At 38.6% G+C, this 26,065-nt stretch overlaps 1 protein-coding gene across 4 annotated transcripts in view; it reads left to right on the top strand.

The window, feature by feature from the left end:
• Positions 1–26,065, top strand: part of SH3BP2 (SH3 domain binding protein 2) — a 36,557-nt gene that overhangs the window by 7,846 nt on the left and 2,646 nt on the right. For 2 of the 4 annotated variants that reach the window (XM_069014586.1, XM_069014583.1), the window contains exons 3-13: positions 17,037–17,176; positions 18,228–18,330; positions 19,983–20,100; positions 20,697–20,767; positions 21,129–21,217; positions 22,566–22,631; positions 23,193–23,781; positions 24,664–24,772; positions 25,113–25,168; positions 25,605–25,686; positions 25,942–26,001. In XM_069014586.1, the coding sequence (XP_068870687.1) occupies positions 17,038–17,176; positions 18,228–18,330; positions 19,983–20,100; positions 20,697–20,767; positions 21,129–21,217; positions 22,566–22,631; positions 23,193–23,781; positions 24,664–24,772; positions 25,113–25,168; positions 25,605–25,686; positions 25,942–26,001 (1,482 nt within the window). In that variant the 5' untranslated portion in view covers position 17,037. Of the gene's footprint in view, positions 1–6,328; positions 6,387–11,696; positions 11,952–17,036; positions 17,177–18,227; positions 18,331–19,982; positions 20,101–20,696; positions 20,768–21,128; positions 21,218–22,565; positions 22,632–23,192; positions 23,782–24,663; positions 24,773–25,112; positions 25,169–25,604; positions 25,687–25,941; positions 26,002–26,065 lie in introns of those variants that run through there. The other 2 variants (XM_069014585.1, XM_069014582.1) reach the window with 2 other exon arrangements.

Genomic DNA, 26,065 nt, shown 5'->3' with positions numbered 1-26,065 from the left:
AGCATGAAGAAACCTGGACTATGACAGATCCTACAGATCCTACTGGCAGATGAAAGGCTTATAATTAGCGCGTTCAAAACTGATCTGTAAGCTTGACTAATCAAAATAAGGCACTTTGAACTATGTTTGGGAAAAAAGTAACCTGGCTTGCACAGCTGCTGAGCATCTGCAGCTGCTAATTGCCTTTAATCAGTCAGGCTTAAACATTCAAGCTTTCCACTGTAATTTTTCAGTCAGTTAATCAGCCTCCACTGTGATGCCAGGTAGGCATGTTTCCAAAGCACTGTGCATTTTAAGAGAATGAAGTGGGATTTGTGTATACAGACTTTTGCACACATTGCGTAGGGAAATACAATTTCTGCTGTCAAAGTGGGTGTACCACACACAGGAGCACGGGTCTATCAGTCCTCTGAAGCCTCTGTTTGATGTCTATGAAAGAGTCCTTACCTTCAGTATGTAACTGGAGACTTGCATTAGGACTAGGTGCATATAGGTGAATATATTCATCAGAATGCTCACCAGAAAGGCTTTTCTGAGAAGACAAAACACCCATTGCAGAAGGGGCACAGGAGTCTTACTATAAGATTAGTAGTTTTCTTCCTCCTAGAGAACTGCAAGTAGAAAACCATGTTGGAAAAAAAAAAGAATGAGGTTATATACAACAGAGTTGTCATCCTGGGTTTAGGAGAACCCAAACAAATAATAAGATGATACATAGTCTGGCACAGATGTATTCCATTCCCACCATTCATAAGCTTGTGTGGGTATTCTTAGTCGGGAGCAAATTAAGCATGGCAGACTCCTGGGATTATGCTAGATAAATACTTGATGTGTGACTGTGCAGTGGGGGAGGATGGGAAATTTGGAAGGGAAAGAGGAATATTTTAAATGTACTCTTCATGTTTAAACTAGGAGAACAGAGTTAGATAGCCAAACTGCTCTCCAGCCACATAGAGGAAATTACTGGATTTGTGGGAAGCGGTTATGGGAAGAACTCACAGTGAAATTCTTTTTTCCTTCAGTACTCAAAGCCTCAGTGAGTCATCTGCCTCCTGCCTTCTTCTCTCCGCCTCCAAAAAAGAAAAAAAAAAAAAGAAAAAGCCCTTATTTCTGTCCCTTGGCAAATACCACAGCTGCTCTGAAGAAGGTTGTAGTTCAGGATGCCACTGATCCAAATGTCTGAAGAGGCCAATTGAAGCACTGTTGGAGGGATGTGTGGACTTGTTGAATTTCACATGTTTCGCTTTGAGGTGCAGATAAGCTTTCTCATAATGATGGAAACAATGCTGATAGGATGGAATACTGTGTTTCCAAATGTACACAGTACTAGATGATACCAAAGTGATTAGGTCTGGAAACTGTCTGTCATATTGGCACAGTGCCTGCTGTGCTTCTGCTGCCAGGCTATTTCTCCATGGCTGCATGGCATCCCCATTCCTTCACTGGAGAGCAGTTGTGTTTGTCCTCCTCCCTGGTGGCTCCTCTGCTTCATTCACTGATCCTAGAGGAATGAGAAGACTGCCAGGAGTAGAAGGATATGGTAGTGGGAGAGAAGGGTGCTGCTGATGCCACCTGTGCACTTGCACTCGGGGGTTTGTCTCCCCAGCAGAATTGGGTTGGCAGGTGGCAGGGGCTTAGTGACAAATCTGTTAATTAGTAAAGATGTACTAAATGCTGATCTAATGGGCTACAACAATGTCATGGTATTTAATAATTACTTGGTAGTAGGAAGCTCTCTTCTGGGCAGTCAAACTGGGAGTTAGGTGTCTTCTTCTGAGTTGGAGGTCCTGTTCCAAGGAACAAGATTGACAAGAGAACTGGATTGACAAGAGAAAGCCAAGCAGAAGGTATTTGCAGCAGTGTCTTTGCTATGAAGTCTAGCAAACAGAAGTCTTTTTTATTGAAACTTGTAGTTTGGCAACTTTACACAATTCCATTCCTTCCTGGAGTGTTCTCTTCCATTTTAGACAGCAGGAAACATATTAATTAGATGCTTCTAATTTATCCTTGTTTCTATGCCTGTGCCATTTCTTTCTAGTTGACATACTGAGTAATTTGCCTGCCACATGTTACTCCTGCCCTGTAATTTTTATAGCCCTAAACAGATAAAGTGCATGGCTTGGTAGAATTTTGCTCTAAATGCACTTGTTGGTCTGTGTTAATTTAGAAGGTATGTGGAAGAAACACACCTGATACATGAATCAGGAGCTTGAAGTGTCATTCTGACAGAAACAAAAGTTGCAAGAAAGCTCTGTCTCTCCACAGCCCTTTCCAGTTGTAGCAGTGATGCTGGGCAGACTTCCTTTTCTTTTTTTTTTTTAGTTTCTTATTGTTGAGATTTTAGGGTTTTTAGCAACTCAGAGGTAAAGCCAAATAGGAACTTGGCCTGATACTCAGGTGTTAGTCCACATAAAAAGCAAGTATAAACCTGATGTGTTCCTAAAAATCCTGTGTTAAGAAGATAAACTGTGTCACTACTCACAATTTATTCTAGTGACCTAAGGTCTGATGGGGTTATGTTGCATATTTGAGCAAAATGGTTTAGAAAAAGAAGAGGGAGCTTATATTAGAATGCAAAGGGTTGATGATACTGTTCTGTAGAGCAGCTAAAATGTCAAGCGAACGGTGAATCTTGGGGAATAAATTTCTTGTGATTTCTAACTGAACAATTTAATCTCCAAAAAAGTGGAATGAAAAATAATAAAGAGAAACAATACCGCATTCCAAAGGAGCAAAAAATGCAAGCTTTAAGTTTGCAATGTATACAGAGCATAGGAAGATCTCTTCAACAATTTTCCTGTCCTTGCTGACTAAAGGCTTATTTTTTCACATCCAGTTAAACTGTAACTAGCGCAGTCTTTGCACTTATTATTCTGACTGTACCATGCCAGCTGCTGGTTCTCTGGTAGACTGCACGGGACAGGAAGTGGCAGTGGAGCCATGGATGTGGCCCACAATGGTTTTGTCATTATATCAGTCTTTGCTAATCTGTGATGATGCTGAATTTAGAAATTTTTCATAAAATTCTGTAGACAAAAGATTTTCAAGTATGTAATGGGATAGTGGTAGTTTGAACTGTTGGGCTTGTTAACTTTTGATCTGTTGGATATGTACCTGACAGAAACTGGAAATCAGCTTTGTTGCATCTTGGAAATTATTATAGTGGCTTATTATTTAAATATAAATTACTAGAATGCATCAAATTGTCACATACTTTCTGGAAGAAGACAAGGCTTTTTGGACGGACTATAATGCACTTTGAATGCTTTTCAGTACACCTCCAAAGCTGAGAGTTCTTTTATATAAACAGTTATCAAAGTGCAGCTGCACTGCAATTAACAGTTATTAAGTGTAGTTTTTTAGAGGACGTTAAATGGATCAGTCTGTATGATTTCAAATACTAAATAAAATATCACAAATAGCATTAAATATTTTTTTAATGTGCAGAAAGAGTACTTTCTTCCTGCAAAGTTCAGCTTTTGTAGACCTTTTATTTTGTGATGGCGGTGACTCCTACAGCAGAGTCAATGCATCTGTGATGTTGTTTGGCTTGGGTCTGGATGAACTGTTGTTGTGTTTACTACACAAAGATGTCAGGTTTGATTACTTAGGTTGAAACAGGACCAATCCCATTGACCTAAATTTCTGAATTTCCTTTGTGCAAGTGAAATCCAGCTTCAGCTCTTCATTATGTACAAGAAGTGATTTGTATTTAGAATGCCTTAAGAACATCTAGGATTTGTATAGCAAGAAGAGATTCTGTAGAATCTTGTAAAAGCTTTTGCTGGAAATGTTACATGCTCCATATAAATTCAGTGTAGAACCAAAACCTGGAAATGAAAGAATGCTAAGAATGAAAGACTCCTTGGACATAATGAGTGTTAGTTCCAGGTAGTGCATAAATGTAAGATTTCAGAGGTCATGAAAAAGAGAGCCCTTCTGTCATAACCAGGTCATCTCTGTAAAGAGTCTGGCTGCACTGTTTTGAGAGAGCTTTTCAAGGAAACTACAAAAAAGAATGGTGCACAAAGGCAATGTATTCTTTGTAGCTTATCCTGCCAAGAATATTAGAAGGGCTTCTGACGTATAGGACATATGTGATTTAAGAATTGTGTAATATATGTGTTCCTATATGTGTGTGTCTGCATGTTTCTTTTTAGTCTGTAATAAAGAAAAGTTAGTTTCGGTGGTGAAAAGTCAGCAAGGCCAGGAATCAGCCAAATGACCTTTGGACCATCTTTGTGACTGTAAGAATGGAAGGAATAAGGTATGCTGTAATATGTTTGAGAAAGGATTTGGAAATAAGCAAGTTCTCTATGATAGGCTAGGTTAATGTGATGCCCAGAAGCATCTTCAAATTAAAAAAGGGGAGGGAATAATCTAACTAGAATATAGAGTGGATGTAAAAGATTCCAGGCTCCTACTAGATTCAAACTTAGTCTGGAATAATTTTAAAGAGTTGGTGGGAAGGAAGTGTCTTTTAAAGTGGGTGTTCCAGTTTACAAACTTTTTTTTTTCATCATTATTGGGACAACAGGAATAGCTGTGTGGAGTCAGATCCGAGGAGAGCTTGCAGAAGAGTGTAAGAACTTGGCACAGATGCAGAATGTTCTTCCAGCCTAAGGATTTGCAGGTCAGGGGCTTATTGGAGTAATTTTGAAGTGCCAGAGACTGAGATCTTGGAATCTGAGATGGATTTCTGTATTTCCAGTTTTTCGGTCACTGTGCACTAAGTGAGATTTGTTACAGCTTTTTTGATTTTTTTTTTTCCCTCCCCTTTGTTTTCCTCCTCTGAAACATTACTGGGCACCAATCCAGGAAGGGTTTTGATTCACATGTGCAGTACCATTGTATCCATTCCCATTATCTGTAATGTTCTGAAGTCATTTCCCCAGAGTGGACGAGTTATACTCTTATAAACGTCTTTATAAGGGTTGCGTCTTGACATACAGGACAGGTCAGAAAAGGAGCTGATTTGAGGAGAGCTAAGTTCCATCAGGGTCAGATGCAAGTAAGAATCTAGAATTTGTGTGTTAGCTCCTTGCCTTTGGTCTATCTAACTGTCAGGTGTTCATTACTTTCATAATATTATGCATGGGGTTTGTACCTATTTAGAAACCTTGCTGGAAACTGCTGGCACCATGGCAGTAATATATTTGATTAGGCAGACTGATCTATGGTGTAAAATATGACTGCTGTTGTTCACATCTTATGAAGTATTGCATATGAATGTTTTCAGTGCTTGAAAATGGCCCTGCGTGAACTCACTTTTGAATGCAGCTCTACAGCTCTGGAGACAAGTTAATGTCAGGCTAATCCTTGCTATTGGAGTTCATTTAAACAAGATTTAGGATGGATGAATTTCTTTCTTTTTAGTCATACTTCTGAAGGAAGTAGTGATTTCCATAAAGAAATGATAATAGAAAAGGCCATTGTCCAAATTGTTTTGTAAAAGAAGCCCCTTGCATGTGATCATACATTTTAATGGTTATTTTAAGTGATATGAATTGACTGTTTCCTCTCCTGTACTCCAAATTAAAACTGTCTGTTTACTGCTCTCTTTCTGAAGAAGCTTTGCAGTGTACATTTGTTTTCATTTTAAAATCTTCACTTAAAATCCCAGCTATATGCGATGTGGTGTTTATAATTGAATTCAGCTTTTGTAGAAAGTAAGCACGAGCTTACAGAGATTCTTCTTTCTGGTGATTGTTAAAAAAAAAAAAAAAACAAACAAAGCAAAACCCCACCAAAACCCAAAGGTAGTATTTACCCAAGTGATGAAATACATGGTAGCTTTAAATCCTGGTTATTTCAATCTATGCTCTTACCTGTTTCAGTCCTTTGATCCAGTGTTTGTGTGGTGGGAGTGGCAAAACACTTATGCTTTACCACATCCTTTGGAGAAGCTCATATCATGATTTAAAGGGGAACACTAACTTGAATTGGAATAAGGAATCCGTGTTTCTGGTGCACCTACTTACTTGCATGAGGCTTTGAGCACTAGGAGCTTCAAAGCTGCTGGAGGTGGGGACAGTCCATTAGCAATAAAACCCAGTTGGGCCTTCTAATTCTATAAATCACACTTGCATGGTAAATAGCTTATTTGGATATTGTGGTTCATAGTCAGAGTTTCCAAGTCTGAGAACAGCAAACTCTCAGATGCTTCACTGCATAATTATTTAAAACCCAGCACCACCTACTACTGTGTTGTACAGCAGTATAGTACAGAGTGAGTCTTTGCAGTTACATTCTGTCTTTAAATTGTATCAAAAGTCTCTAAACAAGCAAAATAAAACCAGAAAATCTTTGTTTTGTTTTGTTTTTCCAGGGTCTAGCAGAAGCTGAGCTTCCTCTTTGGTTCTGGCTGCAGCCATTTGCCTGCAGAGGTATATTTGCTTAACTATAAGGTTCCTGCAGTCACCAGGAGAGGGAAACACAGGCTTGAAGGACTCATAGGTGACATGACCAAATGCTTCCTCTAAACCAGGGCTTGCTGCTTTTCTTTAAGATTCAATTAGTAGCTTGTTATTGGGGTCAGCGAGTTTATGAATTTACTCACTGCGTTTTTTTGTTGATAGACATTCAAAAGGACTTTATAAACTCTATGTGGTTTTGTTGGTTTTAATATCCAGCTGCACTAATGTTTTAAAATTGCTTATATTCAGTAACTTTCTTGTTGATTTGCATATTCCTTCAGACAAAATACTCTCTTTAACTAGCTATGGTAGTCTTGGACCGCAGTTACGTTAGTCTTGTACAAGCACAGTATACAATGAACTCATGGCTGTCGTATATCTTGCCAAAATGCCTCAGTATCAGAAAAAATTAAATCACTTTTCTTGTTTTCTTCCCTTGGACACTTGATGTACTTTAAATCAATATAAATAAAATTCTAAGAAAGTGAAAAAATATTTCCTAACAACAGACTTAATTTCATATGGCGAGATGTCTGTTGGTTAAATGTACCTGTCAGATCACTAATGGATATTTGACCCCTTCCAATACATTTCTGAAAGCCTATATTTAGGTGTTGCTTTTACTAAAATTCAATGGTCCATCAGCTAAAATGCTGAAAGCTGTTTTGACATCTAAGCAGAAATTATTTTGGCATCCAACAGTGCTTCCTAATTTATCAGTTTTGAGTACCTTAGTGATAGAATTGTGTGCAGTTAATCACAAACCAGCCTAGCAGTAAAATTGTTTTAACAGTAATATCTTGGATCTGAAAACTTCTGCCAAGGAAATAAATCATTTGTGGAAACTCCCACTTTCAGTATCTGTGTGTATCTGGGGAAACTCCCTTTGCAGCTGTCAGCAGGAATAGGATCTTGGCAATCACGTTTGTACTTCTGCTCAGTTACTTTTTTTTTTTTTGCCTATGTTCTAGTTTAAATTGTTCTATGAGCACTGATGAAAGACCAGTTAATCATAGCCATAGTGGCATTTACAGTCTTTTGTACAAGGACCTTGTATATAAGTAACAGTTAAAAGGAACAAAGAATGTGTTCATCTATTTTCAATAGTAAATGAAAATGGAATGTTGGTAATGTATCTGAATTTATATAAAAAGAAACAAAAGGCAGCAAATTATCTTCAGGACTTGCCATCTACGTTAAGTGTTTTTACCAAATGTTACTGGTGTGGTCTGACTGGCACAGACTTCACCCAGTTAACTCCCTGGGTGAATGCTCCTATACAGTTTGGAGGGGCCTTTTGATTCATTAGAAATCCATTACACTTGAAAAGCTACACCAACACCCTGTTCAACACTAAACCATGTCCCGAAGAGCCACATCCACATTCTTTAAATACCTTCAGGGATGGTGACTCCACCACTTCTCTGGGCAGCCCATTCCAATGCTTGACAACCCTTTCTGTGAAGAATTATTTCCAAATATCCAACCTAAATCTCCCCTGGCACAACTTGGGGCTGTTTCCTCCTTCCTGTCACTTGTTACCTGGGAGAAGAGACCGACTCTCACCTGGCTACAACCTCCTGAAAGGAAATTGGAGACAGTGAGAAGGTCTCCCCTGAGCCTCCTTTTCCCCAGGCTAAAAACCTCCAGCTCCTTCAGCTGCTCCTCACAGGACTTGAGCTCCAGACCCTTCCCCACCTCCATTGCCCTTCTCTGGACACGCTCCAGCCCTTCAATGTCTTTCTGGGAGTGAGGGGCCCTACAATACATTAATGTAAAGTCCTGCATTATTTTTCAAGGCTGGCTGGTGTAAGTGAACCTGTTAAATAAGAATGTCCTTATATTGAGAGTCTGCAGATGGTTTTTGTCTTCCAGCTGCGCAATCTAATTTGCTTTTTTAGAAGCTATGCACATACTGCAAGTACTTTGTGACTGTACCTTGGTTTACAGATGTTTCAGCAATATATGACATTAACTGTATCCCAAAATCAGTCATGATATCATCTTCTAGGATGTGTGCCAAATTGATGAAACAATCATGGAAAGTTAAAACTTTGTTTTAAAATTGATATGCTCTTTCTCTGAGGTATGACTTATTTATTGCAGACCAGTGCTGGCTGGCTTTTTCTGAAGTTCCAAGCCAACAATATGTCTATAGATGTTCAGAACCTAAGAGCCACTGGAGTATAAGTAGAAACTTGGAAGCTTTCTGACTTGAAGTGTTTCTTGGGTTTAGATTGAGTACGTGTTTTCAAGACTTCAGCTACCTATTTTAAGTATATGTAATAAATAAGTAAAAATATTATTAGGACTTCTTCAGGTCTTCTGAAGTAAGTTGAAGGAAGGGATGATAGTTGAAATTTAAAGTATATTAATTCTTTTGACATTGAAAGAGGATTTTTGGAAGTTTTGGCCTCATTTCTTCTCCTTGTTGCTGATTCTTTTTTTTTTTTTTTTTTTTAAGATAATAATGCAGTTCACCCAGCAGAAGTAGTTCTGATGCATGGTTATTTGTATTTTCACAAAACTGCATTATTTAATAGATGAAGGATTCAGGCGAGTAATTTACCCTTGATTTTTTACAATCTGCACTTGGGAAGTATGCAGCTGACAAATATATTATCTCTCAATATAATGTCTGTGTTTCCACTGTCATCTAGAAACTTGTGTCTAAACTCATTTGGTAGAATCAATAAAATAATAAAACTTCGAATAATCTACCCCTGATTCAAACATTAAAGTCAGTAAGGGATGAACAGAACATCCTTCCTTAATGTCTTACTATACTGTTGGCTTTTATGGAAATATATAATGTATGCATTCTTACATTATTCTGAGTAGAACTTAACTACTGAGCTGACTTGCTGCAGCTGAAAGAAAGTGTTTTTCATGCTGTTTTAGTTTTTTTAGTACTTTGTTAATTTTTCTGCCTTGCCTGTTACTGTGCTCTTCTTGTGCTGCTTTTATTTACCGTCCGTTCTTGCAGTTTCCTGTAAATTTGTCAGCAAGAGGAAGCGCCCCTGCTGCAGACACAGCTCAGCCCTGTGAGCTGTGGTGAGACAAGTGAATTTATACTGGCAAGGACAGTGTTCTGCCAGATGTGTTTGTGCCCTTGCATCCCATTAACTAATGATAAGTAGGATTGCTTTCGACTGCCAGCAAGAGCTGTTCCTGATAATGGCAGAGAACACTGGCTGACTTCCTCAGGCAGCGGCCCTGCTGGAATGAAATCCAGGTGTTGGTTCCAGATGCTTTGGTTCTTCCTTTTAAGGCTGAGTGATATCTTATAATGTTAAAGAAGAGAAGTATCTCCTTTGGAGTGAAGTTCTCCCTGGGCTATCTTGGTGCAAGGCTACTTCTCACCACTGATTTCATGGGGACAAGTGAAGATTAGTGGTCTGAAAACTTCATACCAAAGGTCCATGCCTAACAGAATTTTGCTTTGTGAAGAAGGATATATTTAATACTCTCACTTCCCTGGCAGACATGTCAATCAAATCCATAGAGTTTTCATGTCTTTTCAGATTCCTTATTTGCAATTTTGGAATACAATCCTTCTGATAAATGTTTCTTCTAGAAAGCTGAATTTTCAGTCTCCCAAAACTGTGAAACATTTAAACTACTTTGGTTGTTCCTTGGTGGAACACCAGCTTGCATGTGTGTGAAGTGGCTTCTGTTCTGACTGGGAACATCTTGATAGTGTTGGAAATCACCAGAGAAGTTGAAATGGGATCTTGGAACTTGAAATGAAAAATCCTGCTGCATCTCTGAGTACTAAAATGAAGAAAGAGAGAGGACAGCATCAGAAAGGTTAGAGAGGAAAAGCAGTACCTCAGGAACACGTGTTGGATAAAGGAGGCAAGGTTTAATGAGACTGTTGAAGCCAAAGAGCGTGGTACTGTAAGTTGTGGAGTTTGGAGGGAAAAACCAAGAGTTAGGTGTGTCACATCAGAAAAGGGAAAGAGGAACTGAAGGGTTTTTTCCAGTGTTACATATACTTAAGTGCTGTCATTCTGATTCTAGTTTTTTTACTGAGTTAAAGCTTGCAAAGATGCTAATGCCATCTTAGAAGAGTATGCTTAGATAACAGAGAAGTCAGAGAGGAAAGATTGCTTTAGAGTGGTGTGCCTTCAATGGGTAACTGATACTGTAGCAAATAAAGCAAGTGAATTTAATTCACAAACCACTGAGCTGTACTCTTCTTCTGTGTGAAAAATCTGTTAAGCCACTGAGACAAGTGGGTATTGATCCTTACTGAAGAGTACTGGCATCTTGTGTTGATATGCTGATCCTTTTGGCTAACAACAGGTGTGTGATATTTGTGGTTTAATTTCCCCTTCTCTAGAGCCTGGTAGGTGCCCTGTGGTGAGAGAACTGTTTTTCTAGCCCATACAGCCATGAGCACTATCTGAAAGTTACTTTCTTTTGTGCTTTGACTGTTGGGTAGTTTACAAAAAGAGATGTTGTATGGAGACTTCTTACTTCTATTTTGGGGTACAGATTCATGTCCGTTTCCCCAAAAATATGTGAAGTAAACTTTGCTTGACATACTTACATGTGTTTTGTCCATCACTCGGAAACTTGCTAGTTGATTCTCTCTTGTTCAAACTTTTGAGCCTGGAATATTGTTTAAATCTAAACAAGTCAGTGAAACACTTGAAGCCTTTTAAGAACTCCAGATGAAAATAAGTGTAAAACAATGGCATTTATTCATCATCAGTTGATAATATTTGTCCTGTAGATTTGTGCATTGTAAGCCTCTTGAATTCAAATTTTATTGTCTTTTGTGGTTTGTGTAGCATCAAATGTACAGGCAAGACTTGCTCTAAAGTATGTCTGTGCTGCAGAATTTTTCAGAATGGTGATTTTGATTCTCTTGTGTTGAAGAGAGAAGGGCAAGCTCCAACTCTGGGGGAGAAAACAGATGAAATATTTACAGTTCTGTGGTGCAGTGCAAGTACCTGAGGCACAGACTCTTCAGGAGCACAGGCAGCATTTCTGATCTGTGCCTCTGCCAGTGTGAGAGCCAGAGTACACTGAGAGAAAAAAGGACAACTTTCTTTTTCTCCCATAGGAAAGTGGTCGATTGAAGGGTGAGAAGGAAGAAAATGAGCACTGGGAAATCCCGTCTTCTTTCTAGCTTGATGTCTGTCAGAGGTTTCAGCTATGCAGGAATTGATTTATAACCTCTCTGGGAAGCTGGGAAATCTGACAAAGATAGTGCTGCCCACTGACAGTGGGGGAAACAGGAAGTAACAAAGGAAACAAGTCATTGCCTCGGCGTCACTTTTGGCTGCAGTGCAGATGCACAAGCAGTTGGGGCAGGGTTTCTTTTCCTTTTGTGTGTTGAGCAGACAGCAGCTACAGCTGTGGCTTTCAACCTGGGAATACCCAAACGTGGGAGAAGTGCAGAGATGTTCCTGCCATGCCTGAGAGGGGTCATAAGTTGTTAATGGCTTTGTCATCACAAAGGAAACAATCATTCGGTGAAACTGTCAGCAGAAAAACTATATGTCGATCAGACAAGGTCACCAGGTTAGTGCTTTTTGTGGCTTGTATTTCTGTCATGTTTTCTCCTTCAGGTAGAGAGCCGACTACAGCTAAGAGTAGAGTATGGTATCTGGGCTAAAATACTTTTATCTCATGCAGAAAATTAAAAGATAAAGAATTGGAGGGGGAAGAAATAAGCGGGTTGTTGGTTGAAAGCTTTTGCCAGAAAAGAAAAGCAAGTTGAAGCAAGTTAAAGAGAGTAAATTTAGTTATACAGTGTATTTCAGTCGGGCTTACTCTGTTCCCTTTGTCTTGTAAGATTTTTTTTTACTTAATGTTTGTACTGTGCTATTAATCTTTCTGAGTATTGTGAAAGGGGCTGTTAGAAGGGTTAGGAAATGGAATGTGTAGCCAAAAATGTAGGAGAGATATGGAAAAGTATTTCAGAAGTACTGGAGAATAGTTAATAAATGGACAAGAGACCTGATAATTCTGCAGAAAATAGTTTGAAGAACAGATGGTAAATGTTTAGATGGTTGAATCAGAGAAATCATTCGTGCTCAGAATTGCTGAGAGCACATAGGGGAAACTTTCCCTGTTCTGCAGTGTGTAATGCTGCCTCATTTTTGGTAAACCCTTTTGTAGAGACTGATACTTCCATCACCCTATGCAGGATGTGAGGAATACATTCATTTCTGTAAGTTATGTATTATATATGTCATGTTATTTGTAAGTTATATATTCAGAAGTCAACTAGCATCTGGCATAGCTAGGTTTTACTTCCAAGTAAAATTTAAAGACTAGAGGTTATGAGGTTACAGTTTTATAAGTTCTCAGATGTAATTGGCATAGAGAGCATTGTTACAAATTCAGATCAGGTTTACTTTTTGTACTTCGGAGGCTGTTTTTTCCAGCATGACCAAACTGGGCTCCAGGACAGATCATAAATATTGTTATAACAAGTGAGAACTTTTAAAATGACTTTTGGCTGCTGTAGTCTCAGAGATGAGGGTAATGTTTTTTAACGCCTATATACTGCAAGATGTGGAGATGATCACATCTGCCATATATTCTGCTGAAGTTAAGCAAGAACTGAGAACTCTTCCAGGATGCAATCCTTAATTGAATCAGCTTGTATTTGTTTTAATTGGGCTGAATGCCAGTACCTCTTAAGGCCAAGAGGGGTAAGTGTTCTTCTGTAATGTAATCCAGATTTTTAATGTGGCAAGATTTTACTCATGGAGGGACTTTTAGCCTATAAAATTATGCCCTAGCCTCCAATACAGCTATTCCCTATACTCTGAGTGAGGGGATAGATTGAAATTGCTTCAGAGGTGTATACATTTACCTACTACACAGTAACAGAAGTCTGCTATCCATTCAGAGTTTGAGCTTTGTAGCAGCACTATGATTCAGAAAATATTTCTGCATCTGACTGGCCTTATCCTGATTATATGATTAAGTGTGTAGTTTAACTTTTTTTCACGCTGTTTAACTTTCAGGGTACTTTGAAATAAAGAATGGCTCATTGCAATAGTGTTTGAGAAAAGTATACTCATGATAGACTTGGACTGACTTCATTGATACATTAGCAATACACTGCAAATAGGTTTGGTTTTCAGTCTGGCAGACCAGTTTGTATACAAGTTTGTATGAAGAAGTTACAATGGTAATTGTATAAGCTCTGTATCATGCTCCAAAATGCTGATTGCACCCTTCTATCTTTCCAAAAGCACCCTTGAATCATGAATCACATCCTAGAAACTGCTGTTCTACTATTTCTCCTACTACACTCCAAGGCCTTTCATCTCCCTCACAGGCATAGAATTGTCATGGGGATCACCTGAAAAACAGAGTGATGCAAGACCTTTCCCTGTCTGCTGCCATCATCTTCTGGTTCAGAGGGTTCCGTTCAGTGGGGGAGACAATTCATTCAATAGCCACATGCAATGGGTTTGGGGTTTGGTGGAAAAATGGATTAAAAAATAGGCATCTAGTTCCTTGGTGAGTGGGAAGAGGAATAAAGCATGTAGCTTTTACTAGAAGCTTTTCCCAAACACTGCATGGGAGATGTTGCCTTCTGTTTGTAACAGAGGACTAGTGTCAGAAGGAGCTTTGGCTGCACTGCGTGAGCCCTTTCTGTTAACTTGGTTGTCAGCCCGATGGAAGAGACTCTCCTATGTGCCAGAGGCGAAAATGTGTAACGGGGGCTTTGACATGTGGTGTAAAAGTGTAACTGCATGAGAAACAACTGGGAAATATCCTTCTGTTCTCAGTAATGCTGAAGTTAACAGGCTCTGCAGTGACTTCAGTGACAGCTATGGTGCATACCTGGTAATGCAACATCCATCTGTTCTTGGTGTAATGTAGTAAAGAAGTTACAACAGGAATATCAAGAGCTGAGTGAACCATTAAGTGAGCTAAAGGAAACCATACTGTAGATGCTAAGACCACAAAAATCTTTGAGCTTCCATTTTTTCCTTCTACTCTTCCACCCCTACAATAAAGATTCTGCAGTTAGATTTGTTTTGACAGCTTTCTCCCAGCGGTGTGATGCAAAATAGTGACATCTGTCCTTACAGAGCTCTTTTTTCTGCAGTCAAGAAAAGAAGAAAAATCTTCCTGGGACTAGGTTCAAAGTACTTAAATGGATTTTAGCAACATAACTCAAAGATTTCAACTCAGAATACTGAAGTCTTCCCTAAGTGTCTGCTATGTGCCTTCAAATGAAAGTGCTTGAGGAGTGTACAGATGTGATGGGGAGTGTTATAAGCCACACTGAAATCCAGATAATAGGCTTAGCTGCCTCTAAATCTGTTGAAAAGCCTGGTGCAGTAGGTGGGCTCTTTAGTTCATGTAATGTATACTTGGCGATATGGGTTTCAGCCTTGTCTCCTTTTACTCACTTCTTTTACTCACTTAGCTGGGCTGGGGAAGTTCTAGGTTTTGGTCTCTATTTTCAGGACTGTTTTATAGTAAGTAGCCAAAAGTAAGAAATCATTGTGAAAAGAGGAAGCAGAACCTGATACTCTGCTGTCCTTTCCTGTCAGTTAAATCCTGTAGTCATCACACTGTAGAACTGGATTATTTTTTATTCCCCTGCTTGCTCACTCCTCTGCTTCCATAATTTTTTTTTCCTGTCTGCCTTAAATTCTGACTTTTCAGGTAGAGGAGAAATTGCCCATCCAGACATGCTTTAGGGAGTACTGCCCTACAGAAGGCCAACACAACCGGGACAAATATTTCTGCTTTCTGTATTTACCTAGGGTTGCATACACCCAGGACTTGCCTTTGCAATCCTTATTTCAAGGAAATCACTCTTAGCAGTATTAGTGTGGTTTGGTGTCAGCAGCCAGCTGGGTAACACTCTCCATTTCCCTCACTTCAACTTTTCTGCAAGATGTGAAGAAATAATTTAAAGGATTTAGCGGGGCAGGGGGTAACTTCTGCCACTATTTTTTTTGGTTGTTATTCTTAAAAGCTTAAAATATGTGAGTAGCCCCTTTTTGGACCTGTTAACACATTGCTGTTGCTAGAAATTTCATTGAGGTGGAGGAGGAAATAACTCAGCTTGGAAAGATCTTGATCATTTAATAAGGACAGGGAGGAAACAGCAGACGAAAGGATATAGCTGAGTAGAACAAAAGTAACTTACCTTTTGGTGAGCAGCGAGGTCCTGGGGGAAAATTGGGATACCATGGTGCCTTGACCTGTCTGCTATGAGAGCCTCTTTAGGGTCTTGGATCCTATCTTTGGCTGTGCCTGCTTCATAACACTGGGGATCAAAACCTAATTTTTGTGATTAAGTCTTCTAGGCTGCCTAGAGAATTTAATTTAGTTTAAACTCTCCTGGTAGAAATTGCTAGGAATTTCCACTCTTTCCCATGCGTGTCATCGGCAAATGGCAAGCAGTTAGATCTAAATCCTAAACTGATCCACTAAAGGGTCCATTGACTTGCATGTCTGTTTTTCCTAACCCATACAAGGGATATGTACTTTGCAGTTGCTCCTCAACAAATTTGAAACACTTCCTCATTCTTGTCAGAATGGGAAAAGCCATTTTAGGTTGGAGGGACAAGTGCTTGGATAGGGTGTTGTGCTGAGGCTCTTGGATTCTGTGCTGAGCCTCACTATTTACCTCCCTTACTGTCCCTTTTCAGTAAAGGAGAAACGAACAAGATCCATTTAATTTCAGTCCTCCACTGAAAGCTTATTAGTACTAAACCATCATTCCTTTGTCAGAAATTAACTGGAACTTCAATAGTTTGCCTTTTACCAGCCCTACACCAAATGATAACAGACCCGTTTATGTCAAGGTCAAAATTTCCATTCTGTCCACGCATGGTTTCTTTTCTCCATGATACTGTAGGATTTTTAGCCTAGTTCTGTTACCAGTTGAAGAAAGAAAGGGCTCATAACAATATATCAGAATAAGTTACTACCTAAGAAACAGATCTTTTTGGTTTAAGGTGTCAGCAGAAAGAGTGGTAACTGCAGAGATGCTTGATGGAGCATTACATTAATAATTGATAAATAAATTAAATTGAAGACTGCAGCAATCTGAGAGGAACTTCATTTGCAGAGGGTGCTGTCACATATAACATCCAGTATGAGATTATATACTAATCCTTTAATTAAAGAATTAAGAGTTAAAGAATCAAACATGTAAATATCAGGAGTAAGTAGTATTGGATGCTGCAGTTGCTAAACTTTGACTTGATTCCCTTGTTGTACAGAAAATAACATTGTGTATATGTGTGTCATGTAGCACTTGGGAGAAGAAACCAATTTTGTTTCCAGTCACCTGCCTGATTAGGTCTCGCAGTGTTATCTGGAGTATTTTAAAAACATAAATATTTAAGTAACATTTACTAAGCACTTTTCCTTTGTTTCAACAACTGTCAATCACTTTTGAGAGCTGTATAAAAATAAATCGGGGCTTTTTGCACCACATTTTTTTATACATTACAAAGTTCCTGGAATCTTTGAACACCCTGTCTGTCTTACATTCTTGAGTGCTGAACCACATTAGTTGTTTGGAAAGCTTGTTTAAGGAAACAAGCTTCTCAGTACTCATTCCTTAAAGTACAATCTGGGTTTTAAACTGTTTTTAATTATTCTAAATTGCAGAATGATGGCCTCGCAGGAGCAGGTCTGGCCAGTCCCAATGAAGGCAATTGGAGCACAAAACCTTCTGACAATGCCTGGAGGAGTCACCAAATCAGGGTATCTTCATAAAAAAGGAGGCACCCAGCTGCAGATCCTGAAATGTAAGTTGAATAAGGTATTAACTAAATTAAATGTTTTAAATGTTTGCCTCTGGGGCCAGTAACAGACTTCATGTTAGCAGACAACTTATTGAAGCTGTTCTTCCACTTTGTCTGGACTGGAATACAATTATACTGGAATATATGTATGAAAGACTCACATTGGAAGATTTTCCTTTAATTGTTTTGGAACTGTAAATCTTAGATAATAAATGTTGGGGCTGATTTAATTTTGCTTGTTTAGTTTTCTTCTCAAGTCCTTCACAAGTAAGAGTTTCAAGACAAACAGACTCCCAGGACATGTATCAATTTCAAATACTTTTTTTCTGAAAGAAATTAGTACTCAGCTTTTTTTTTTCCAGTTGGTTTTTCTGTACTGGAAAAAATATCCCCATCTCCTACTGCTGTTGTGAAATGGAAATTTTCTCACTGCCAACATTGGGCTGTACTTAAAAACAGTAATTTCTTCTGAAAGCAGAGCCTATTTACATGGGGAAAAGTTCAGATTTTGGGTTTATTTATATGCTATTCATTTGGTATCCCTGTTTATGATGAAACTATACTTATATAGTTAAGGGCCAAGGCTACTGTCTTTGATAAAGGAAAGAGTCTTGGCCTCTTTCAAAGAAAGAAAATAGGATATCATTTTATTGGCAGCATTATGTACTTGAGGTGAAAGAAGAGAGGGAGATACTGGTTTTGGGATGGATGTAAGTATGTATTTGTAGCCTGTGGCTGCCTTCCTGCTATTGCTTATTTCACTAGTAAAGGAGCACAGGTGGAGGTCAGGCCTGCAGGCTCTGAGGCTTCTTTTGAAGTTTTCAGATCAGCTGCCTCTCAAGTGAGGGAATCAAATATTACCCTTAGTACCAAAACTGCAAATGGACAGCTTCACTGTGTGACTGTCAACAAGCTGTCACTTAACTAGTTTGTGCTCATTTGCAGTGATTAATATGATTACTAAAATCTTAAACAATGATTCTACCCATGCTAAGACGTTCTAGTTATTCTGCTGCCCTTGGATTTATGTTTTGCTCACTTTTTACCTTTTCAGGGCCATTGAGATTTGTGATTATCCACGAAGGATGTATCTACTATTTTAAGAGCAGCACATCTGCATCTCCCCAGGGTGCATTTTCTTTGAAAGGTTACAACAGGTAAGTGCCAAGGAACTCACTTAACACCTAAGCTCCTTTTACTTAATGCTAGGGGCTACAGCTTTCATTTCTAATGAAGTTAAACACAGCTACATCTGTTGTTTGAGTTAAGCATTGATCTTAGATTCCAAGAGATGTATTCCTTCCAAATTGTATATATGATGTTTCCTGTGCTTGGCAAGCGGGTAGCCTTCCTCTTCTGTAATTTAACCAGTAAAGCTGTTTGAATTGCAATGGGCTTACTCTTGTTACTGATTAATGCCGGCTGCACGTGCAGATAGATGTGGATTCTTTCAGACAAACCATCTTTGTTCTGTAGTGACCAGAGAGGAATCAGAAGAGAAAATTGATGCAGTTACTGGTTCAGCAACTTTAGTAAGTGTCGAAACTGTATCAACTACAGTGTGATAAATGAGAGAAAGCATGTGCAAGATGTCTGACTCGTTTCACGACACATTTTAATCTTAATATTTACTTTACAAGTTGAAGACAAAAATATGTGGCTTTCAAGTTAGCCAGTACTGTCAGAATCTGAGTGCACTGTAAGTACGAGGCCTACTAATATAAGTCCACCATAACTTTAGGGAATTGCTGTTGAAATTGATGCTAAGAAAGGTTTAATGAGAGAGAGAGAATGTAGAGAAATATCACTGCATTGATCCTAACCACTGCAATTTCATTGTATTTGTATATATCTTATACTATAAAACGTTCTCAGATTTGTGGAATAAGGAATTATCTTTTCTTGAATTGTGAGAACTTTTCTAACTGAGAACCCTAATGGCATATTTTAGGGGAATGCACTTGTAAACATTGTAGCTAGTTAAAAATTCAAGATTAATTTGTAGAAGAAATCCACACTGTAATTTGGTCATGACACCAGCTTCTGCAATCTACATGAATGTAAACAATATGATGGAATTTGTAAATGGTAGAGACTATTCGTTCCTTTTTATGTATCTTAATTCTAGCTGCCTTGTAGAGACCTTGGTTGGAGTAGGGACCAGGCTTTGATTAGTATAATGCACAGACAAGCATTACTGGAAAAGAATTTGAAATGAAAGAACTGAAAGACTGAGTAGTTGCATAAGAGTTTTTAATTTTTTTTCCCCCTAAAAGTCCCAAATGAGGAAATTCCTTACACACACAAAAAAGGAAGAGGTTGAGTTATGCTTGTTTTAAAATAATAAGAAATGTGTAATAAAGTGTTTGTAAGGGAAACATGTAAAAATTAAGTTTACCTTTATTAATAGTTTTTCCTTATTTTCATGGGAAACGTGTTTTGATTTCTCCTCTGAAATAGTGCCTTCTTGAAATAAGGACCACAAGCACCCTGAGTACTTCTTATAGTGTGTGATGCTTGTGAATTAATATGAATTAACTCTTGAACAAGTCAAAGCAGTTGTTCATAAAAGTCTGGTTGGTGGATCAACAAGTGTTCTTCCTTTTGCATTGTCCTTTGTACCACAATAATGGAGAAATACTGCAAATGCACATATGGGGATTTCTGTGGGGTTTTTCTGGGCTTGGGGGTTATTTTTCATAAGGCAAAACTGGCCAGTAAAACTGCTTTCTGCCAGTCTTTATGACTTGTATAGCAGCATCAATTGTATAGATTAAGGCATTTCTGTATTGGTTATTCTGTTTCTCAGGGTTATGCGGGCAGCTGAGGAGACAACATCAAGCAATGTGTTTCCTTTCAAGCTAGTTCACATAAGCAAGAAGCACAGGACATGGTTTTTTTCAGCTTCTTCTGAAGATGAAAGAAAGGTAACTTTCTTCTTTTGCAATAGAATTTTCCTTGAAGCAAAAAGTGGATCTTGGACTTCCCTAAAGTCTAAATGAACTGGAAATGCAGCTGTCACTGACATTCATATACCTAGTTGTTTGAGCTCCTCTGAAAATCCTGTCTGAAGTTTTAACTATTAAGTTAGTGTCGATTCAACTTGTGGTTTAGGGAATGGCTGTAAGTGACATACTAGATGGTATGGGTTTCTCCATATTTAATAAATATTCCATATTTCTTTTTTACCAAGGAAAAAGTAATGATACGTTAAGCCTTTGATAAATTATGAGAACTTTCAGTGAAATCTCTCACCCATAAACATACCATGAATATATACCTGGCTTTCGGAATAAGAGCCTGAAATTTGTAAACTGAAAACTTAATATTTCAGTATGTTACTACAGCATTTTATACAATCAAAACATCTGAGTGATGAGTCCTTTCAATAAAAAGTCATGGCTAAATACTATTTCAGTGTACGTTCTCTGAACTTACTCTGTTCTTACAGAAGACAAGATACATCTGTGTTTAATGATTTAAAGATTGATGTGTTGAATGTCGTATTTTTATTTTTGTTTAGAATTGGATGCTATCCTTGAGGAGGGAAATTGATCACTACCATGAGAAGAAAGAAACAATGACAGAATTCAGGTATAAACCCTTACTCTTTATTGGCTTTTTACCCTTTTGCACTAGCTCTTGGCAGTGGTGTTTTAAGCTTTTTGTACCTGCAAGTAGATTCCTGTTAAATACAAACAGGCGTAGTAAGACCCAAGAAGAAAAGCCCTTCCTAATTTATACTTTAAAGAATATGAAGAAAAAAACAAATCTTTTCACAAAGAGTACTTTAAATGTCAGCTTTGTGTAAAACAAATTAAATCTTTTAAAAGACAGCAGCAACATATTTGACTGTTAATTGGGAAATAGGAACAGATTGCTTCTGCTTTTCCAGCATTCCTTTCCAGTGCTGCAGTCCTGCTAAACAGAAGTAACTCTGTCTTTTCTTTTGCAGCGACTCTGGTTCTGATGCAGACAGTTTCTATGGCTCAGTAGAACGTCCCGTTGACATCAAGTATTCCCATCATTCAGCAGATAATGAAGGTGACAAATTTAGACACTGATAAATAAGGCTTCTTTGTTTGCTTATTTATTTCTCCTGAATTCTGCAGGAATTATTCCCATAGCTTAAGCGAACTGATCCAATTTTTAACTGGTGTTTTTTTACAAGGTGTGTCTCTGTTGTAGTGTTCAATCCGAAACAGCTGTTCTGTGCCATTAACTGTTGGTACAAATAAGCTAAAGAATTTCATATCCTTCAAGGAGCTTAATTAAAAGTGGGGACATGACAGCCTGTCAGGTAGGCATTCACAGCATATCTCAGTAATGGAGCTCTTAGGCAAGAAATATGTTTGTGAAAGCCAACATGAGAAACCTTGCCTCAAGGCTCAACTGAGATCCTTTACTAAGCCTTTTCCCATCTGCCCTTTCAGATTTCTAAGGGCAGTGTTGATGGGAGCAAGAACTCTCATTTCCTGAAAGGAAATTCCTGATTGTTCTTCCTGACTAGGACAAAAGGGCAGGAATGGGTCTTGTTAGGAAATCCGGTTCCATTGCTGCAAACAGAGAACAGACTCATCAGCATTTCATGTGGGGCTGTAGTTTAGTCCTTCTGTGTTTATGGGAGGGAAGGGTTGTATGCAAGATGAATGATGATAAGAGGTCTAGTAGAAGTTTAAATTAGGAATATTAGAATAACTGATTTTTATCAGATATTTTTACCTTTTTTTAGGGCATTCTTCTGCATATTGTCCTTCAGGCTTCTTTTATAATCAATGATGAGAAATTGCTGCCTGGAAGTAACGTGTGTTTTGTGGCTTGGTTATTCTGATTTGCAGATAAAGGCAACATCGAAACCACAAATTGAAGCCATTTGTTGTGGTGGGGTTTTTGTTGTTGCCAGAGCAAGGCAAAAGAACTAAAACAGTTTTGTAGATCACTTAGCTTGTTTTTAATATTTTATATTGCAAAATCATAAATATTTCTATGGTAGGGTTAAATTTTGGGGATTATGCTTTTACCAAGTGGTTCTGTCAATGCATCCATGTAGTTGTGTCTCTGCAACTGATTTGAACGTTTCTCAGGAAGGCTGGAACACTAGAAAGTGTCACCAAAAAGTAGATTTTTTAACTTGTAAGTTAAAAAAAAACCAACTAATGTGCAGTATAGTTTATCTGCCTCTGTTATAAGCAATGGCTTTCTTAACTGACTTAAAAATTTAAGGAAACACCTATTCTAGATACAGAGAAGTGGATCAAAACTATTAATTTTTTTCACCTCTTTAGAAAAAATACCTGAAAAATATTTGTATTAAAGAGCCCTAAGTACTTGATATTCTTTCTTGGTTCCAGAAGTACTTATCAGAGTCTGACACGCTGATTTTTATCTGCAGATTATGACCAGGAGGAAGAGGATGAGTCTTATTTGCAGCCGGATACTTCTGACATAGTGAAAGATGGTATGTGATTTCTTTGATTCCCTCACGAAAGGCCCCCAAGTGAAGGCAATATTCCTGTGGAATGCCAGGTTATTATTTTGTATTGGTCATAACTATTCCAACTGACAAAATAACTGAAGTAATGTAGAGGTATCTAATCTTGAGAGGTATTTAGGGTCAGAAGTTTATAATAACAGCAGTAACCTCTTATAGAAAGCATTACATGCCTTTAGGGGCATGTTTTCTTGCAGGCTTCCTGCCTGGAGTGACCTATATCTGGTCATCAGTCTGGAGCATCACTAATGCTTTTAAGGAAAAAACAGACTACATTATTTTTAGCAAAGTGAAAAGTCTTTGCGAAGTCATCATAAGCCATGCCTGAATAAAAATATCAGGAGTTTATTGCCTATAACTTTCAGAATTGTGCTGACAGTTAAATGCTTACCCAGCATATTAAGTATTGTCAGACCCAATGCCAGTGAAATATCTTAGATCACATAGAAAATTGATTTGAGAAGTCTCTTTTGATGACATACTGTATTCCCCCTCAGTGTGTCAAATTTTTTGGTTTTCTTTCTGTAGATATGGTCCTGCCCCCAGCGTACCCACCGCCGCCCGTTCCTCACGTCAGGAAATCCCCCTACTCAGAAGCGAGGGCACATTCCTATGCTGGCAAACCAGCTGCACCAGTACCACCACCACCTCCTAAGAGAAGCTTACCTGATATCAAACTAGAGGATTTTGTGGGTGTGAGAGAGGCCCAGTTACAGAGCCGAGCTGAATCTAATCCAAAGATTCAATCTCCAAGCCGGAGACTGAGTGAACAGCTGCCCCCTGTGCCCCCTTTACCTGTGTTCAAAAAGCCTGCAAGTGGCAAAGAGTCTCACCTACTGTCTCCAGAGCCTCTGCCTCCAGCCCAAGTCCTTGCTCCTCCAGAAGCATGTGAGAAGCTAAAAAACTTAAACCTTTCCCTGCGGACTCCTCCTCCTCTGCCAGGCAATAAACCCAAGCTGTCACAGCTTGCTGAAAAGCCAGCAGAGCCCAAAGTGCCAAGGGAACATGGTAAACCTGGACTGTTTGTGCCACCAGTGCTCCCAAAGCCACCTGTGCCAAGCCACCAGCCCCCTGCAGTCAAGCCTAGAACAGAAAAATCTTCATGTCCCCAGTTACAGTAAGTATGAAAACACAGTGCACTAATATGTTCTCAGTTATTTATTAGTTAACAAGTTTAGACATACTCAGATTCATACCAACATCTGTGTTTCTTCCCTGCACCACCCCTCTCTGTGTTGTGCTCTTTTTGCCTGTTACTTGAAAATTTGCAGTGAATCTAGCTGATCTGGTTGGACCTGTTTTGTGCAGTTCAGACTAAATGATCTCTAGAGGTCTCTCCTTACCCAAATTAATCTGGGATTATCTAAATTAATCTGCAAGTACTGCCTCCAGCTCTGGGGCCCCCAACACAAGAAAGATGTTTACTTGTTGAAACTGGTCCAGAGAAGGCCACTGAGTTGATCCAAGAGCTGGAGCACCTCTCCTATAAGGACAGGCTGACAGAGTTGGGATCGTTCAGTCTGGAGAAGAGAAGGCTCCTGGGAGACCCTTAGAACACCTTCCAGTATCTAAAAGGGCTACAAAAGAGCTGGAGAGGACTTTTGACATGGGCATGGTGTGACAGGACAAGGGGGAATGGCTTTAAACTGAAAGAGGGGAGGTGTAGGTTCAGATTAGATATTGGGAACAAATTATTTGCTGGGAGGGTGGTGAGGCACTGGCACAGATTGCCACATAAAATTTGGATGCCCCTTCCCTGGAAGGGCCAGGTTGGATGGAGCTCCAAACAACCTGGTCTAGTGAGAGGTATTCCTGCTCATGGGAGGAGGGTTGGAACGAGATGGTCTTTTGAGTCCCTTCCACCCTAAACCATTCTAGGATTTCATGATTTGGGGGCTAAACTGAAACTTCAGTTCTAGTTTACTATCCATTCGGTGTTTTGTATATTTTTCTGTTTTCCTGATGAGATATCCTTCAGTTTTCATTCTGTTTCTGCCAGGAGATCACCACCAGATGGACAGAGTTTTAGAAGTTTTTCATTTGAAAAACCAGCACTACCCTCCAAGCCAAGCCAACCTGATGATGACTCTGATGATGATTATGAAAAAGTAAGATCAAGCAGATTATCCATTCTAAAAGAATTTTTTTTCCTTGTTTATGTATACTTTTGGGAACATTTTAAGTGCATTATTTCAGGAAAAGAGTAACTTTCTGAAAACACAGTGCTGTGTAATTTTTTTTTCATTTCTTTTTGAGCTTTAGCAAATGCCTTGATAAGTTATGGAGTTTAAGATTGGATATAAAGGAGAAAGAAGCATAAAGTAAAGATTAAACCACCATTAATAATTTCAGATACTGATGAACTGTAGGTTATTTGCATAACAAGTTGCTAGGTTTTGAGTTGTCATTGACTTACACAGTGACTTATTTTCTTCATATTTTTTACAGGTTGGGCTGCCTGCTTCAATATTTCTTAATACCTCTGAATCCTTTGAAGTTGAAAGGTAAAATGTGATTTTAAAATAATTCCTTAGAAGTCTGTCAAAAACCTGTGCTGAACTGTAGTCAGATGATAGTTTCGATAGGTATAACTTGTGTTTAAAACACACACTAAAATGTTTAATATGGAAATCACTTTCTAGAGTAGTTCAGTGCTCATGTATCACTTGAGAGATGAGAATGCAATGTGATTTGGCTCCATCTGGAGGAGGTCATTTTGCCAGGATGCTGGATGGGACCAGAAAGCCAGATGATCTGTGCTGCACTGCTGGTTCAGGTGCTAGAACACTTTCCTTCAGCTATGATCTACTATGAATTATTACACCCAAACCAGAGATTTGTAATAAGAATTTTAAGACTGTAAGCATTTGATTTATCTGACGGCTAATAATGTCATGTACAGGAATAATTATAGTATATGTCATTGTTTATTGTTTTTAGGATATTTAAAGCTAATAGCCCACAAGGACGACCACAAAATGGATTGTACTGTATTAGGAACTCATCTACTAAGCCTGGAAAGGTAAATTGCAATTGCTGAATCTATGCCCCAAAAAACTTCTTGATTGAGATGTACTGCATCTTATATATGATGAAGTACTTAACAGTTTAGATGTGGTCTATTCATAAAGCAAGAAAATGTGAGATAATTGCTATCATAATGTCAGTGATTTGTAAAAAAATTTTTAGGCTGAATTTTAATTAATTCCTTAATAATACCTTGACTTAGAAGAGCTTGGTAGCACAGACTGAATATGTTGCATTTTTCTTCTTCAAGGTATTGGTTGTATGGGATGAACCTGCAGGAAAAGTGAGAAACTACAGAATATTTGAAAAGGTCAGTAGCTGCACTGTGTATGCATCTTTAGATTATACATGTCTGTGTGTATCAAGTGGGTGTG

The sequence above is a fragment of the Aphelocoma coerulescens genome, chromosome 4 (genome assembly GCF_041296385.1).
Source record: "Aphelocoma coerulescens isolate FSJ_1873_10779 chromosome 4, UR_Acoe_1.0, whole genome shotgun sequence".
Classification (NCBI taxonomy): domain Eukaryota; kingdom Metazoa; phylum Chordata; class Aves; order Passeriformes; family Corvidae; genus Aphelocoma; species Aphelocoma coerulescens.
The sequence above is the reverse complement of the archived record's forward strand: the minus strand, read 5'-3'. Positions and strand labels throughout refer to the sequence as shown.